Source organism: Chelmon rostratus, chromosome 11, assembly GCF_017976325.1.
Source record: "Chelmon rostratus isolate fCheRos1 chromosome 11, fCheRos1.pri, whole genome shotgun sequence".
NCBI lineage: Eukaryota > Metazoa > Chordata > Actinopteri > Chaetodontiformes > Chaetodontidae > Chelmon > Chelmon rostratus.
Window position 1 is genome coordinate 10,576,757 of NC_055668.1, and position 19,270 is coordinate 10,596,026.

Genomic DNA, 19,270 nt, shown 5'->3' on the forward strand with positions numbered 1-19,270 from the left:
TGAAATTAAACGGCTTGAAGCTGCATTCAACTTTCTGATATTTATGATATAAAACCTTAGAATTTGTGGTTGGATATTATTTTGACATGCAGCACATGGTACTGATATCGGACACCAGGCTGATACTGACACAAATAGCTGAAGTGGGTATCGCTGATAATGGGTCGATCCGGCATCGGATACCACAAAGTTAATAAATAACAATTCAGTATATCTATGTATCTATTCGTTACATTTTGTTTTACAAAGCTAGGAGAGAAACGTCAAGGCTGACACATCGAAGAGTGAGCCCGGCCTCTTCCACACAGCGAGGCGTACAGCTTATTAATTCAGCACTGGTATTGGATTGGTACTTGGTATGTGCAGACACCCAAGGCCCGGGTATCAGCATCAGCATCAGTATCGCGACTGAAAAAGTCAGACTGGTGCATCCCCAATATTACTGCAAGATTTTAAGGCTAAGCTGCTCTTTTCTGTCAGGATATTAAAAGATGGCTTCTCCTCTTACAGTGTGCTCACAGTGCAGTCATCGAGCTACAGCGCAAAGTGTTTCCTATAATATTAAAGCTTCTTTAAAGAGTAAGACCATCAGTCAGCTGGTGACGCTATATTCCCCCAACATACAGAGTAGCAATGCAATGAACACTCATTAGATATTGAAACTTAGGGTTAAGCGATGTATATAGGTTATGAGCTCATTAACAGACCCTAATGGCATACACATTACTAGTAATTACAATATTCATTTGACATCTTCATGAATATTCATGTGAAGTCAAATCATCTGTCATCAGAATAATCTGATTGGACATTTACAGTGACAGGTGTAAACATCTGAATGTTTCAATGAAATGGATATTTGATATTTATTGAAATTAATTTGACATGTCGCCCCTCATGTCCCATTTTGCTGTCCCACTTTTCTCGCTACTTTTTTGAGAGAATTTTCATTTTAGGAAATAATTGCTTTCTTCAGCTTTGATACTGAACCGGCTTTAAAAAGAAATTTCACTCTAAAACAAAAACTGCGACATTGTCTCTTCATTATTCCAAACCTTTGATCTTGGCCAGTCAGAGTAACACTTCCACATGAGGAGCTCTCTTTCTAAACTAAAACTCTGTATCCACAGTCGAGAGTAACTCTCTATTCCATCTTAAATCAAAAGGAAAAGACATGGAAAAACAAAATTTTGCTGCTGTTGGAGTTCATCATAACCACCTTGTCTGATCAAATCCTTACTTTATGACAGACTAACTTCTCTGAGCGCGGGCGAAGAGGAAAGTTCTGCCTCTTGTTGTATAAAAAGGTTGTTTCTCCCTGATCCGTGAAGGACAGGCAGAATTAATAAGATGATACAGCACATCCCATCCTACATACTACATTTGTAGCAATTCCTCAATGTCAAACAAGCACAAAATAAACGCAAGACAGCTCTTTGGGATTTTTGGGTGAAGGCGTACGTGTCCTTCAGATTACAGTTAATATGACCGGCTACTGCACTTCTGATTGAAAGGCCTGGGACAATGGTTTTGCATGTTTTTTCCTATTTACTGCAAATCACATATACTATACATCACAGCTAACCATTGTGCAAATATGTGAATTGTTTTCAGATTTTTTGATGAATTTGTCCGGCTGTCTATTGGCTTCCACCAATTTGTTTGCAATAAGATAATATTTACAAATGTTTTTTGACAAAATCTCTTTGACTGAGCAAACCTAGCACAGCAAGCATCAACCCTACTTTTAATACTGTCAATTACATTATCACTGCTTGGAAATGCAGCATGGGAAGTCTGCACCAGACCTGGTACGGTTTTCTTGTGTTTTGTCTGTTTGCACTGTTTCCCTTCTTTGTGCTCCTTTATTGTTTTCCCAGCCAATCAGCTCCTTCCTGCTCCTCCTCCCCACTCACCTGTTCCCTGTTTCCCTCCTCAGTTCCTCCACACATTAACTGTTCTCAGTCATTCATCCCCTGTCGGTGTGTTACAATGTCGCTTGTGTACCTGTGCCGGCAAACCTGCTCTGTTTCCTGGAACCCTGTCATGTGTACCTGCCCGCCTCATGGTCCTGTAAGCCTGTATTATTTTTGAGACTAAAACAATGCTCTGCACCAGCTCTGCCTCCATTGTCTGCATTTCCTGTTGTCCTGCTCACAGCATTTGTGACACACCCAGCTGCGCTCGCCATCCCTGCAGCGGGCAGCAGCTCTGTTTTCTCCCGGCCCCCGTTTCAGATCAGTCATGCAAGTACAACATACAAAAGCAGCCGGTTTAAAAAGCACTAAAATCACTCGCTCCAAGCTCCAAACAAGCAGCCACATTAGTTAGCAATGCAGTGACACTCCATTCCAAACGTAGCTCCTTTCACTGTCACCTCACGTTTCACACTGAAGCTCAGTTAATCAGCATTACTGGATAAAGACTGAATAACCTGGATCGTTGGTAAAACCAAGTGTGTGGCTTCAAATTATAAGGGATATGCTATCTATATGGTACACCATTTAATCTGTTATGGCCAGATTTTAGGCGAAGTGGCTAAACTATGTTTAATAAAAAGAGATGGAAAAATGAAATGAAACAATTTACTGATTTCTAACACCACCAATAGATATTTTTTATTAAATGTTTTTTGCTTGTACCCGAATAATGCAATTTTTCCTAAATTAAATTTGAATTTGAAGCAAATATTGATGTATGTGATTGCCATTAAATCTGCATATATATATTATATATATATTTCACCCCTGAAAGTCTCCGTGTCACCCATGAATATTTCTCTAGACTCGCCCATGGTCTGCACTGCTCGATAATCTGCAAAGATAAAGCCTCTTTGACAAAGATGAATGCTCGCTGTGATGGATAGGGCAACTTTCAAGAATCTTCCATTTGTTTTCATTACATGGAAATGAATGCAAACAAATGCCTGTCTGGAAGGGTAACCTGTATTTTCAGTAAAACACCTCTGAAAATCTAAAACTGCGCATTTGAAAAAGTGTACTTGATTTGTAGTTGGGGAAGTAAAACTTAGCAACAAACAATTTTCATTGCACAGTATTATTTTCCCTCTTTAGACTACACTTTACATCTATTTCACAATAATTATAGTGAATATTGTTATTATCCAGTGTTTGCACAACAACAAACTTTAAATGTTCGGTAACACTCAGAGAATGTTACACTTCTGGGCATCATTTCCACCAGTGAATAGGGAAGTGATTGCACATCAGTGTGCCCACTTCATATTCTGAATGCTGTCCAGGATGACAGATGATCTCTGATAGCACACTTCACTGTTTCTCCCTCCTGTGTCTTACTCACTGTTGATGGCTTTAGAGATGAAGTATTTTGATTGCATTCATTTCTCTCCTTGAGTGACAGCTTAATGTTCAGGCAAACATCGCTTTGAATGGTGTAATATTAGCTAATGACCCACACAGATTGCACGTGTGTCTATTTTGGGTAGATCTTGTTCATGCCAGACTAAAGAGCTTGAAAACGTGTAAACTGTAAAGGGCAAAAGTTCTCGAGGCTGTCTGCCAGGAGAGGAGATGCGGCTGCCATCCATTGACATGTTTTCCACCATGGTTAGACTGATCAGCGGCCCAAGTATGCTTCCAATGCCAGCAGACATTCAAGGACAAGTGGAGAGTACCACTGGGGGATTGAGTGTGACTGAGCGTTGCAACAGATTAGCTCTGCTTGTGACAAGCCCACTTATCCTTGCAGACAGGTGTGAAGAATGCTCTCGCCTTGTGGGCAAAAGCCACTGGTTGACACGGCTCTTCCCCAGCAAGCCATTGTGTGGGCATTAACGGTGAGTTGCTTTCATATTTGCTATCTATCCATTGTTCGGGGTCAAAAAGTTGAAAGTGTAGATAACATAGCAGGCTGATGGAGTGGAGAGCTCTCGACGTGGCGCTCCAGGGTTGTATATGGGACCTCGGCTGGCTCCCGCGGCAAGGTGAGTTGGAAGCGCTCGGGAGGCAGGTGGCCTCAGTTCGCTATATCAGGAGCGGGCCATGTGATAACAGAACCATGGTGCGTTGTTCTTCCCTCTGTGATCTAACACCTCCAGCTCTGGGCTGCCTGGATCTGTTGATTGGCTTCCTACAGGCTGCGTTAGGGCAGAGACTTTGCCAAACCCTCAATCAACTGACGACTTTCTTTCATTACTGGAAAAGTGAAATAAGGAGGCTCTGTGATCCAGTCGATCAATTTTACATTTGCACAAAGATTCTTGGCCAAAATTCTAATATTTTCCTGCAAAATCCAAATGAATATCTTAACAAAGAAAGCCGAGTGGTGACCACTACTTAAAGGATTAACAGTGCATTTAGTGCAGTGCTGACACGATCATGTTTTGCCCCGAAAGATTAGCCTTCATTACAGCTCATTAGCTTGCATTTAGTCTCAGCAGTGTCTCTCAAACAGCCACCTGATGACACGCGGGAATCTTTCCTAGTCCCTTAGATTAACTGATACACCTGATGATGCGGCTCATTTGTCACCCATGAGCTAACCCTGCCCTGCTTTCCCTCAAGCTGCGTTCGAGCAAAGGATTGTGCCAGGCGCGAGGCCTTCGAGAGAGCCTCATAAGACCTCAGTCAAAATGCATCTGCCTGTCGGTTCATTAGCACTCCATCACCTCAGAATGAAGGCACATAAACTGAGAAAGAAATAGCGCCTGAAACAAGTGTTTAAAATGATGGCTGCTCTTATACGCTCTACTCGAGCGTACCCAAGGGTAAAATTAGACATGGGGAAAATGACCTTAAAGTGGCGCCTAGCTTCATGGCAGCATAGCGGGGGTGCACTTGTGAAGCGATAGAGGTAAACTCAGGGGGGTTAACTTTAGAAGGATTGCAGTTGCGTAAAAGCTGCCAGAATAACTTTCTCCTCTCTGTCTCATCCCAGAGCGAGACTTACATTACAGTATCACATCCAGACCATCATAAAGTCCTTGCTGTTTTAGTCACAAGGACAACAGTTAATGTTTAGTCATTTAGTCACAAATCATTTGCTTTCAGCAAGCTTTTGCTGAGATTCCTCTAAAACAAAACCGTAAACAGAGAAGCACAGATGATCTTTTACATGACCCTGATCCATAAATGTTAGTGAAGAAAATGAAACAGCCTGGCCAGCAATTGCACTTTCCATACAGAGAGGCGCTGAAGAGTGCAATGACATGACCACTGAAATAGCTTTGGCTTCAATGTTCTGGCTGCTGCAGGGTTTATTTGACAGCATCTTTTCTCTTAATTCTACCTGTGTTCTTCAGTATGGATACGTGAGTTTGCCTCTTGGAGATATTAGCACTGGTGCAATGGAACTTGTCATTTAAAATCCTGTGAAATGCCTGATGTGATTTCCCCTTCTTTTTGCCTGACTTCTTTTTGCCACGTGCGCTCAAGGAGAGGAATGGGATCAGAGATTCAACACTGTCAGGCGGGATTTGAATAAATGGTCCTCTTCAAAGACTATTTTTCCTCATTTGTCACCAGCGTGAGGGTTCATTTGTTTGGTAATTTGCAACGGGGTGAGCCAGTTGAGGGGGGCCATGGATGAGGGAAGACGTGGAGAGTGGAGGCAAGGGGTTACTTTAGGTGCACGTTAGGCCTGTTGAGAGGTAATAGAGCAACCAGGACTACTTAGGATATATTGAATGGACAGACTGGGCTTGACCTTTCATTAACTGGTGGTGGTAATGTGTAGAGAAGGGCTTTGTAAAGCACGCAAGCTGAATTCATGTATCAGGCAAAACAGTCCAAAGAATGAAGTTAATTTCAGCAAGAAGGCAATGAAAGCAGGTTTTGTGCGAACCTGGCTCTCTGCAACCTGCACCAGTTGATAAACATGAGCAGTGCATTGTGGCTCTTTGGGAGCTTGAGGAGGTGTGGCTGTCGGATGCCTTCAGAGCGACCCAGGCTTAGTTGGCATGCTCAGTGACACATTGCTGTTATTCAGCCAGATTAGTGTTATACCATCTTCTTACTTCCCATATCCAACCATAATCACAAGCTGTCAGAGCCGTCACATAGTTGGGGATCAGTCTGCAGACAGGTCACTGTATCAACTGCAGCAGAGCCAAAACACTCATTAAATCCCTCTTCCCTCTTTAATTATCTGTGTGTCCCCGAGAAGTGATGCAAGCCATCCTGTACTTGTGACATGCTGGCAGTGTGCCTGATGACAGCATGCATGTGTGAGTCTGAAGTGGCTCTGCTCATGCTGATCGTGGACGATGAACAGAGATCTGAGGGAGCATGAAATGAGGTCCAAGTGAGAATTATTAAAAGGTGTTTGAATGAGCCCAGCAAAAGGTACGGTATAGGGAATGGAAGCCTTTGCCCAGAGGGGTTTCACTAAAAGAGGTGAGATGAAAGAGGAGTGTTAAGATGACTAACAAGTCTTCATTAGATCCCAAAGAGTCCGGTTACATGATCTTAGGGTCTTTGTGATATATAGAGATTTGGCCAATAGCTACACAGGAAGTTTCCATTATTTTGAAGATTGGACAAAAGCTGAATATTCTTCTGGTGCAAATAGAAAAAAGACAGACTAACACTGTGTGCTATTCAAATGTTTTGACACAAACTGTTCTGCGAACTGTGTTTACGAAGTGCGAAGGCACTCTTTTTGTTAGTTATTCCATTATCTCTCCATACAAAATCTGCAAAATATCTTTTTAAAATCCAACTAATGGCTCAAAGAAATAGTGGCCATTAATGTTCTCTATGGTCATTGCACTTGAAAAGAAATATAACGTGTTAAGAGTTTGGTTTCGAGCAACCACACAGAAGTAGAGACTTATTTACATCCTCAAAGCACCATAATGACCAACATTATACGACTATTCTATTTTTCTGGCTCAGAAAAAGACAGTAAGTGCACAGACCAGACATATTTTATACTGATGGAGAAGTCAATAAAGAAAAATGCAGCCTTTTAGTGCTTCTTTAGGAAGCATTTTACTGATTGGTCAGCTGTGAATTGTTGGGTAATATTTCCAAGCTCCAACATACTCATGCCATAACTGACCTTTGGCTGGAATTCTTTTCTTTTCTTGGAAAAGCAAAGTCTTTCATGCCCTACTTAGACTTATGAACAGACACATTGTGTTAGCATCAATGTCACCACACCCAAAAGATGTGTGGTAGAAAAATAAAAATAATTGAAAAATATAAATATGGTGGGATCAGTAAAGAGAAAGACTGACAGTGAGTGTGAAATCCTGTTTTCTCTCAGAACACACTTCATTTAAAATAGAATGTAGAAAGAAGACTTGGACGCCATAATCCTCACTGAAAGAGGGCAGAAAAACAAAAATGGCAAAATTCCATAAGAACGTCTGCATAAATTGGCAAAGTCTGAAGTAATAACAGCGATACGTTTTGCATGCATGATGCTTGAAGGTCATCAGTGTTGTTTGATGGCCATGAGCTCTGATCACAATCAGTGGGCATCTAGTCTTCAGAATGCTTTTCATTTGTAAAACCATCTCAGCTAGCGGCGGTCTGTTGGCATGCAAGGTGCATGCCACTGTGTTCAGCAAAGGAAGGAATGAACACACACAGAGTTCCAGCTGGGTATGATTGAATAACCTATTAAATGTGGGCAGTGACCTCTTAAGCCAGCACAGTGCTCTTAATGTTTCATTAATCTCACAGCTACTTTTAAAACAATAATTTACTCAATTTTTTTCCCCCTCCTGGCTGGGTGCATTCCAGTCATTGCCATCGGGTTAAAGAGAGTATTCATTTGCCGTTTGATTTATTGGTTTACTCTATATATTGTATCCCCACCCATAAATTAAATCTATTAAAACAAATGTCAAACACATTAGTAGCTGCTAATGTCACTGCAGAATGCTTGAGGATAGAAAAAGAGAGACTGCAGAGAGAAGAGGAAACTAGATATGATTAACCTTAACCTGCCTATGGGCAATGCAGAGTGAAGGGCTGCTGGAGCTTAGAATAAAAGCACTGAGAGTTGATTTGCGAAATGCAGAAAGGTGTGTTTACCGAAACTCTCACCGAGGCTGCTGGTGTGTACTTGCATTTGACAAAGAGCCAGTTTCTCTCATACAAATCATGTTTCCATGCCTGCATGGTATACAATTAAGTACGGTGGAAAAGGTAAAGGTGTAAAGATAAAAATCCGACCGATGCAGCAAATACATGACTGTACTTCTGTGCCCTCCGCATACAGGAAAAACATGAGAGGCTGGAATGAAAGAATTCTGAGTCCCGAGGTACAAGAAAAACTTCTTTTTACTTTATTTTATCATTTTTCCTGCATGATGCATAGGGGGTTTGTTCTCTAGTAACAATTAAGGAAGTATAATTTTCACGCGGTCCACTGAGTATTCCACTGAGTACAGAAAAATGCACTGCACCAATCAGCTATGAACTTTATCAGTTAGATGAGAAGATTCACTCCTCTGTCAAGTCTGTACAGTAAACATGAAGCTATCGCAAGCAGCCTTTAACAGGATGGAACACAATATTAAAATGTTTAAAATTCGAGTGGAGTTCTGGGCACATATTTTAAATAGCTTGAAAGAAAAATGGATGTATATATGTGTGTAATAGTGGCAGGTCAATCAGATTTGATAACGAGAATTTGACTAATTCAGACAAATAAGGAGTGGCAAAAGTGTGAATGCACAGGGGAGGAAAAAGCAATGATGATGAACAAAGGCAGTTGCAGGATGTAACCTTGGATGCGGGTCACCGTGCCGCAGCTGCCCTCCATCAACGGCCTGCATGACGCCAATGAAATGAAGCAGGTAAGTAAGAGACATCCATTTCATCTGACCCCATGCAGCTAGGCTACAACCTGTTCCATTAACGTTCGCCATAAAAACCGAGGTTGGTTCTTGAAAATCAGAGCCAGCCACCATCTCAATTGACTGTTCACCAGGCTTTTTTCACGCAAGTAGAGCCCACAACTACATTTCCTCAAGAGGATCTGCCGACATTTCATTGTGGTGTTTAAGTCAACAACCTTTTTCTTTCTTCCAGGAAAATGCAGAAAATGTTTTGCTAAATGTCAGATTTTATGCAGTGTTTCCGAGGTGAGGTCGCATGGAAGCACTTTGCACGTTTTACTTTTCTCTGAAATTTCCTCAGTAGGCATCACAAAGATAGATGCATTAATGTGTGCCTGTAATTGTAGTCACAGTGATATTCAGCTGTCAGAACCCTGCTGCTGAGTACATGCACACTTCCCAAACCAGCCTCCTATTACAGATCAGATGTGTTGCAGCATCATGGGCCTGTGTATTCCTCAGTGGTTTCCTGAACAAGGGTGGGGTGGGGGGGGGATTCAATTTGCTGCAGTATGATCTAATCTGAGTCCTGCCGGGTGATAAGCTCTGCTGGTACCGTTGGTTTTCCATGGTTTCCGGAGGTAAGAGAAATAAAGCATGGCAATAAGTAAGTTTGCCCGACTGATGTCGCACAACGGCTGATAGGGACTACCATGGGACGAGACTCCGGGGATATACAGGATGATCTGGAGCTGTCCTTGGGCCATGCATGGCTCAGATAATAGTCTGTTTCAAAGCTCACCTCTTGGGATCACTTATGCACCGACATTATCCAACTGCATACATGTGCTGTGCAGCCTGAGCGCCACGTGGTGAGGGAAGGAGGGAGATATCAGAAGCGCGTGAGTCTGCCCTCTGCTTTTGAGTTGCCAGACAGAACAGACTGTCAAGGTGTTGCTTGAAAAATATTATTGGTGCCATTAAAAGCAGTTGGCTGAACAGTAATATGAGAAAGTAGTCCCTCAGCCACAGTGGATCCAGTTCTTTATCCACAGCAACGCCGTCTGAGATGTGGTGAGTGCTTGGCAGAGCGTGTGAATCGCACTGAATGTAGATATTAATCAGGATACGGTGTTAGACAGCTGCCACCCTGGGAGCCCACAGCTCTGGTGTCAAATCCCCTTCAGTGATCACAGAAGGAGAGGGATACTCTGCTCTGGGAATGTGCGTCCCCGAGCATCACACAGTTCGCGACTGATGTTTTGGCAGATGCCCTTGTCAAAAAATACCATAATGCAAGCTGCTGGTGTGAATCAGCGAGCACACCAATCTCCTGTGTATGGTACTTGACAGAGGTAGCAGATGTACATTAGAAGTGCCTATTGTGATGCTGCCCAATGGGAATATCACTCTAATGTGCAGTATGAGAGTTATAGGAAGAGAGTAACTGTGGCAAAAGCTAATCTTGCCAGTGGACGGCCAGAGGAACAGGAAGAGAGACAGACTAGAAAGTTGATAGTCTTTGCTGTGGGGCAGACATTAATTTAGTGGAGGTTTTATGACCACATACTGATCGATAGCACATCTAGATGGAGTGGGGGGCCTTGGGTCTGGACTTAATTGTTCTCTGTGCTTCTCATCACTTCAGACTGCATTTGAAAATCCTTCCATTCATAGGCGGGAGCTAAGGGTTAGACCTAATTGCTGTCTATGTGTGGCAAGGTAAGAGATTAAAAGTTTGGTGGCATTGCAGGAACAAAAACACATTTACAATTTGCCAAAGTACACCTGATAAAAACAGGTATTTTCAAATACCTTGGGTAAAAAGAGGTGTTTTCAATTGATCAGGGCTGTTGAACACACAGTTACAATTATAGACCAACATGTTTCTTGTTTTAGGAAGTGAAACACCTGATTTTTGCAGCTATCCTGAACAATAGTGCATGAGACACAACAGGATGAACTCCCACTGCTCGCTGCAGAATTTAATTAACAACAGTGGGGACCCTCTACAAGCTGTAAAAGTGTGTAAAAATCAGCCTTTACACACTCCTCTCTGGGTTTACTCTCCTTCATGTCATGTGTTGGAGTCATGTGGGTCTGATAATTACAACTGTGCGCTGTTCTGTCTTTCTAAGAACTCCCATGTTTGCAGACTAACAAGTGCCATGAGCTGATGAAGACGAAATATGTGCACAATTAAAACACAGTGCTAGCAGCTGCTTTGACACATACAAAAGAACTTAAGCGGTGTGGAGTTTTAGTTATGCATGCAATTCTCAGAGACAGATTTGTTATGAAAAAATACTGGTGTGTAAAATCTCAATGGGCGGAAGCCAAACTTCTCAAGCTCACTAAAAACCAGAAGAGAAAGCTAAAATCATGAAACCATGCCTACATTGCTACTAAATGAAAAAAAAGCATTTTATCACATTAAATGTATGTGCAGTAAGTATGGCTATAGAACCAGCAGACAGTTAGCTTAACTAAGCATAAAGACTGGAAACAAGGGGAAAACGCTGACCTGGCTCTGTCCAAAGCTACAAAATACCTACACCTCTTAATCTCCCGAATTAACACCCTATATCTTGCTTGTTTAATTTATACAAAAACTGTGTACAAATGCAGCATTTTACTTTTGCAGGAAGATATGTGATGCTTACATGACAAAACAATGATTCCTATGGTCATAAATGAATGTAAATAAAAGGTAATTGCCTTTTATAAGTTTGATTTCATCTATATTTTATGTCCCTGGACATGGAAATATAACAACCAATAAAACCATACTGTGGCAGAAAGGAAGCTTCCCAGACAGACCTAATGGGCAGCCTCCAGCTTGCTGTATCGTGCAGTCGGCGGTAGCCAGAAGAGCAACGCTGCCTCTGAGAAGTGCTCAGGCTCTAACTAAAACTCCAATCTGCTCATTCAAACACTGTGTGTGTGTGTGTGTTAGCCTAGAGATTCTTGGCGGGGGTGGATCATGACACACAGAGACACACTGACACACCCAGAGAGAAGTAGAATAAAAAGAGATGACTAACCTAACCCACCTGAGCTCGGCTCACAGGGATCAATGTCCTCATCATCGCTCGGACACTCAGCTGACGCCACCAGCAGGTCGTCTGTTGTCTGAAAAGAGAGAGGCACACAGCAGAGCAGTGAGGGCATGAAATACTTAGCTGCATCAATGTGGCAAGATGGCTCCCACTCAGGACTAACAACAGCGGCGTTTCCAGAGGGTTAGGTTAAGGAGAGTAGGACAAATGAGATGTGAATCCAGACAGCTCCACTGTTTGGCTGCTGGATTTATCTGTCAACACGGTCGCACGCTGCCTGGCGCCCGAGCAGCTGCTACGCTACTTTTCAGGCAACGCTATCCTTACAGAAATAAGATCTGATTATTGAGGAACAGCAGATGCTAAAGTTCACAGCACAATTGTCAACTCAAATGCTCAATTTGTGCTGCAGTGTGTGGCTTTGAGAAGCCCTTCAAGGGATTGTTAAGAGCCATCACAAAACACCTTTGACATTTAGAGGACAACCAGCCATGAAAGCTAAAAAAAAAAAGAGAGATTGGAAAAGAAAGGGCAGAGCATTAAGAGGTTTTAAATCAATACTTTTCCTTGTTTCTTTCAATGTGTTTCAGTATGTATTTTACACAATAAGCATCCAAAATAAACCAAAACCATGACATATATATATATATATATGTAGGTGATTCATTATTCTGCTGCCACATGCACTCCAATACCAAATCCATTTTAGACTGCTCTCAACACACTTCCTCACCTGCCAAACATGATACGTTTTACCCTCTTGGAAAATAGGAAAGGGCAAACAAAAGACCAGAAAAAAGTACACTGTAAAACATTATACTGCAATGTTCTTTTATGGTCTTGCTTCAGGCCATTTGATCAGCTCTGCGTTAAAGGTCATTTCATTTAAGCATGGCAGCCTGAGTTCAGGGCCGGGTTGCATTTTTGGTTACGGAGCGCTGCTAAGCAGAATAAACCGCTGCTATATATTTAGCCTCGTACCTCTGCTTATCCCTTTTGTGCTAATATTTTTAAATCCCCAAATGCACACTTGACAATGTTTATTTTGCAAAAATTTTCAGAACCTTGGGTATTCATGTGCGTGACAGAAAGAGAGAAATGCATTAGGTCTCAAAAACGAAGATGGACTCGGGGTTTTATTCAATTTGTGCTATTATTTCACTGATGTTTGACTGTGCATCAAAATATATCTGCAAGTTGGATTAGTATTGACTCATCTTAAAGAAATTAAAGGTGATGTCATTTTGCTTAACATCCATTTGGCTGCATATAATGTGATTTTATTGTGACTGTAACATCGTTTTGACATTCTGAACACGGACCAACTTCATCTTTACATAATAGACCTGGAAATGATAGATCAAACCCATTAAGGGAGTTGTGGTGGAGGGCTGTTTTTGGTGCATCTGTGCTGGGTGAGGCCCGGGGAAGCCGTCCAAATGTAAATTTAATTTGCTGTGCATGAGGCTGATATACAGTGTCGGCCATCCAGATGGCACAACCGCCGGATCCTGGAGTGCCACATCCATCACTTCAGCCTTGTGATTTGTTTTTCCTGGCGGGAGATCTTGACACTCTGCACTCACTGGCAGAGGTACGGGAATCAAGGAATCAATACTCCCTCTCTCTTCTTCCCACCTTACCACTCTCTTTCTCTCTCTCGTTCTCTCTACCTCTCACATCCCTCTTCTCTTCTCCCTCTCCTTTCAACTCTGTCCTTCGGATTTATTTGCAAGCCCAGAAGAGGAAGCAATGTGATGTGGGTGTACGAGATGTAGGTTAACTCCCCATAGAATAACCTGAGTGGAGCTCTATGCCCGTTCATATTTTTATGTTTCTGTCTCCACATTCAGGTCGGAAAGCTACAGCCTGAGGCCTCACACTCCGCTCACCACAGTGAAATCCCATAATGAATATGGATATTTGTTTATCTCTTTACAAGACAACCTTTGATTTTATAATTCAAGGTGCAGACAAGAAATCCAGTTGTTTATGAGATGAATGTACAATTTAATGCTACGATTCATTTATCTCTGCTTTGCTTGCAAAGACGGGAAAATATTGATATTTTGAGTTTATGAAATTATGTCATAATGTCTGCAATTAAATCTGCATTAAATGGATATAATGGAATAACTGTAAAGAGCTGAATAAACGTGAACTTGCTACTAAGTCAAAAAAATGTAGCGACAGTCTGTGTGTCAGTGACTGTAGAACTAGCAGCTGATTAGCTTAGCTTAGCATGAAGACTGGAAACAGGAGGGAACAGCTAGCCTGCAAGGATAGTTGTTTTTCTCTTATTAAGAGAAGCTTTGATTTTATAATTAAAGTTGCTGGCATCAAATCTAATTGTTCAGACAATGAATATACAATTCAGAATAATGTAAAAACTGTAAGGAATCGAATAATTGTATCATTACACCTTGAGTGAGACTTTAGATAAGATTAAATACATGGAGTATAATATCATACTCACTTCATCCTCCAAGGACAAAGGCTGTGTGAAACTGGAGCTCAGTTGGGCCTGTAAGCCACCTCCACGTCCAATCTTTCTTTGATCTAATCAAAATATCAACCCTATCCTATACTTTTTAAATGAATCTTGTGTGTGTAGTGGCTGTAAGCCTCTGAATCTACACCAAAATGAATTCACATGTTACTGAGCATCAGTCTGCCAGCCAGGATTAGTGTGTAGGTCAACATTTTGATGTGGTCACGACCTGGTTGAAATCCAATAACATTACCAATTCATGGTGTCCACCTCCAACGCTCGGCTTCTTTTTCACCCGTGACAATTCAATGTGGGGTATGTGAGGGGCTTACCATGCAATTTAGCCGCCGTGATGAAAACTGACAGGTAGCCTGGCGAGGATGTCTGAAAAGGACACTGAAATCTTTGCTGATCTTTTCCAAAGGAGCTGTCTTAAACAACACAATATATGCATGTGATGGCTTCGAGTTAAAAATAAAACCAAGGTTTTCTGATCTAAATGGCATCTTTTCCTGAAGTTTTACAGAAACGCTGTATGTTTTTTGGGGGGTTCGTTAGCTCAGCAGATTCAGGTTCACTGATGCAAAGAGCACCATGCCCACTGGAAAGGTGCTCCAGTAGATAAGCTTATAAACAAGATGTACCTGTAGTTCATTTTATGAAGGTACTTCGAAAATGCTAAGAGCAAAAGCTCGGGGCTCGCAAAGCATCATTAATCTAGCGATAAAGTGCTGAAGCCATGGTGAACCTACAGCACAGCTCATTTATCTGCCTCTGCTCAGAGCAGCAGAGAACACACTCCTATGAGATATACCAAGTAAACCCAGGGAGACAGGCGGGAGTATGAAGAACACAAAAAAAGGAAGAAAAAGAGACACTGAAGAGAGAAACCTGCTTTTAGTGTTCATACAAGATGTATGAAAATATTCATAGTTTCTGAGTGCGGCGTCACTTCAAATACTTAAGGTATCTGGGGAGTTTCATATACAACGACAAAAAGAAAAAATAAATCTTTGCAGGCCTTACAGTGAAGTAAAGCTATCGACTGACCTTGGCTCGTGTGCTGATTGAACCATCAAAGGGGATGTGGACCAGGAAATTCCACCCTGACTCAGCCAAAGGCGCCCTGGTGCTTTCTATAGCACTGTCACGCTGGCTTTCGATCTCTGAGGATTGATAATGGTCCCCCTTAATGAGATGTCCGGGCCAAGCCATGGTCTGCATGTGCTTTGCTAAAGCTTAGTCAGCAGTCTCATTCTGCCGGACACCAGGTTATCTACAACCCTAAAAACACTTATCTGTTCCCCACTAATGCTCAACTACGAGGCGTCCAATGCCACTCTCTACTAACTGTTTTATGGAGTAGGCGGCTTCACTATAATGCACTACATCTGTACACTTCTCCCCCTGAATGCATGTTTTCCCCTCTTAATCCTTGGTTGAGGGACGGGAGGGGAGGGGAGGGGAGGGCTGCTCTGCAGAGAGGATGCTGTGTGCTGCTGCCCCAGCGCTCGAGAGCAAGAGACACCTTCTCTGTGATAACCTGTCGGCACGTCTCTATGGAGAGCCAGGGGTTTTCACATTGTTTTCTCTCTGGTCTAATTTGATGAATGCTCTCTGGCACACAACATGTCTCTTTGGAGACGAGCTGAAAGTCAGGAGGACACTGAAGGCATCTGAAGGGTTTATCCAAAGCATGCCTCTGCTGTCCTGGTAATGTATTCCACCGAGGATGCGTGCTGTTTTCTTTTGCCTTTCTACTTTTCTATTTTTTTCTTTCCTCTCGTAAACTCTGTTTTGGTCCAATATAAGCCGTTGTTTCGCAAAGCTGTTTCTTTTGTTATTTTGCTGATTGCCGATTATAATAAAACTTTTTTTTTACTCAGTGTCCATAATCTGTTGCTAATAAGGACCTGGTGCAAATCAAAACGCCCAAAAAAGGCTGCGCTATTATCGTCCAGTAAATTCTAGGTTGGGTCACATAACAAGCCTTCCTGTGCACAAAACTGCACGCAAACCTGGCAGCTTTTGCCTTATAACTTGTCCAGATCTTCCAGATCAGACTACGCATGATCCTTCATGTCCACGACCCATATTCTCATACTGCACACAATCCATTCGATGTAAGCGTCCTACTGAATAACCGTTCCCCACGGGCTGTCACTATTATCAGACCACACCATACAAGGAAGAAATCACTGATACCAAAAGTGGACTGTGCGAAAGTCGCCTCATATATGATGCATGTTATGGAATTTACTAAACCTGTACTAAACCTTCTGAAAAATATGAAACCACACTACTTCTTTTACTTTTCACATGCCAAATCTTATCTATCATTTTGTATTCAATGACTATCTTTAATGCTAATCCCACCGCTCATTCCAACCCAGCAGGTTTGAGCATCTTAATAAAAACAAAATAATTAGCCCCTAATTGTTATATTTGATAGTGGCAGGGATATTGCTCGAGTAATTATAATGCTAATAGGTATGCAATAGCTTGAACTGTTTTTGAAGAAAAAAATCAACATTGCATCCTTGTGTATTTTTTTATTCAACCAATAGGGCTAAATTAACAGAGAATATATTTCTATAAGTATAATTTGCCTTCATACTGTAAACAAAGCCAAAAGACATATATGGTGAATAAAAAAATCCCTGACTGCTACACGGCTGTTCCTGTAATTGGTATTGTCCTCATGTTTCTCTTATTTCCATTATGTCATGATAATCCTGGATAAATCATATTAAAGGTACAGTCAAGACTCCATTTTAAGCCAATACTTTAGCTGAAAATGTTACATCTTGTCTGTAATTGGCAGCAGCCCTTGAAGCCGAAGCCCTGACTGCCCCTAAAAGCAGAGGAATCAGTATGCTGTATATGTCCCTGCTCAGACCGTGTGCCATTATTTCTCATGCTGGCACTGATTTACCCTGGTAGTGGCCTGCTAGTGTCCACATCTGACCAGAGTTGTGGTCTGCACAGACTAATTGGGAGGAGTTTGTTGTCCTAAGCTTCACTCTTGCAGCAACACATCATTAATGTGCCAGTGAGAGAGTGAGAGAGAGGGATAGAAAGAGAGAGAGGGAGAGCGAGAGAGGGAGAGAGGGAGGGGGAGGGCAAGGCAGGCGTTGGGTCAGCGGATAGAAACGGCTCCTGGTTAGACACGGGATGAATTTACCCGTGGCAGCTATCACACTGCAGCAGCAGCTCTTATCAGAACGCCTGATGACATCCAAGTATCTAACTTAGCACCCTGGAACTAGGTCGATGTTGATGAATAATTTAGTCCCAGATGCTCAATAGATTCCAACTGAATAATGAAGGCGTGTGGGCCTCTAAGACTGTGAGTTCAGCTCAGTGTATTGCCTGGCCTTCGCCCACACTCTTCCTACTGCTGGTCTGCCAAGCTGTCAACATCGTGGACTCACACAGATACAGACTTCAGTAAGACTGGAAGACAATAGAACGGCACTATCGCTATCACAGCCCAGCTGTGTGGCAAACAGTGACGGGTTTATACAGTATATATAACATGCTTATCATGTTCAAAACATCTTGATTTTTTGGGCTTTATAACAATTAAAGAAAAGCTCTGGTGCAAGGCTTCATGGTGACACGACAGATTGCCACGGCGACTCAGTCGTGTCTGTCTGAGAGGAGAGTGATGAACAATAGAGAACGACCAGCAGGATAAAAATGGAGATATTCTCTGCTGTATCCTCGCTGAAGAGGATTTACATCTGCGATTCTCAGCAAATGGATATACAAAGCTTCAAAACAGGCACTGCCAAAAAACATCAGTCAACAAACAAACCAAAAATATATGCAAAAGAGCAAAAAACAAGACCAGGTGCTTTATTATTTTCCCCAGAAATTGTATTGTTGTTGTTACTGAAATATTGTCACCTGTAAAAATGAGGCGTGTTACTATGATCTGCACAATCTGTATAACTGCTCTCATACAGGATACACTATAGTCATAATGTGATGTATGTATTATAATTAACAGCCTCATTTATGTAAACTGCCTCTAATTACCTGAAGCATTATATCATGCATTGTATTCTTTCAAACAGAAGCAGATCACTGAGTGCATTCAGAAAACTGTGTGATTCTTCACAGCACCAGAGAATTCATGCAAAAAGATGGCGCATTTCTCAAAGGCAATTTACGCTGAATAATTGGTACTTCTTCTGCTTGTGTTTGCCGTAACGTAAAACTGGCCGTGGCGGACAGCTGTTTTCACTTTCTAAGTTATGAGACACCGTCCCTTTTGGGAGAAAGGCTTTGCTTTATTTAAAACGAAGCAGCTGTTGCTGCGACTGGACCTCAGGCAGAGTATCAGAGTGTCATTAAAAAAAGAATGGTCGGAGGCTCTCCATCTCCTCCCCTGGTGCCCACATGTTCCTGTCTCTCCATACATCTTCCTTCAGGCTTAAGTCTCTGCACCCCAGACAGTCTAACAAGGTGCTGGGAGGCAGCTTCACACACCGTCACCACAGCGCGCAGCGGGTGCGCCTCACAGCATACAAGCATAGTGTCACACAGGAACGCAAACATTCCCAAGACGACTGGTAATGACATTTGCGTGACACCCTGAACCGTGAGTTTAATTCAAAATTAGGAGTAAAATGTACTTAGCAAGGGTTACAGAAATACTCTGATTATTTCTGTTGCACATCAACAGTCTAGTGGATTCAATCTGTCCAGTAGTTTGTTATTGTGTATGCCAGCAAAAGAGCATTAGATTTCATTATTACTGAGGTGTGTAAAGGTTGTTGGTAATGTAATGTTGATGAATATTGTATTGTGGAAGTAAAGTCAAAGGAATGAATGCAGTAAAAAAAACAGTAGATTTAGTGTCTGAGGATAAAAAAAGAAATAAAAAATAAGGAAAGAGTGAGCAGTGACAGGCCAATTGCTCGCTTGGTGCACAGGCCC

General features: G+C 42.1%; 1 protein-coding gene across 1 annotated transcript in view; it reads right to left on the reverse strand.

The window, feature by feature from the left end:
• LOC121614372 (neurexin-1a-like) overlaps positions 1-19,270 on the reverse strand; it is a 247,551-nt gene that overhangs the window by 3,672 nt on the left and 224,609 nt on the right. The window contains 1 exon segment of the mRNA XM_041948203.1: positions 11,818-11,905. Coding sequence (XP_041804137.1) covers positions 11,818-11,905 — 88 coding nt within the window.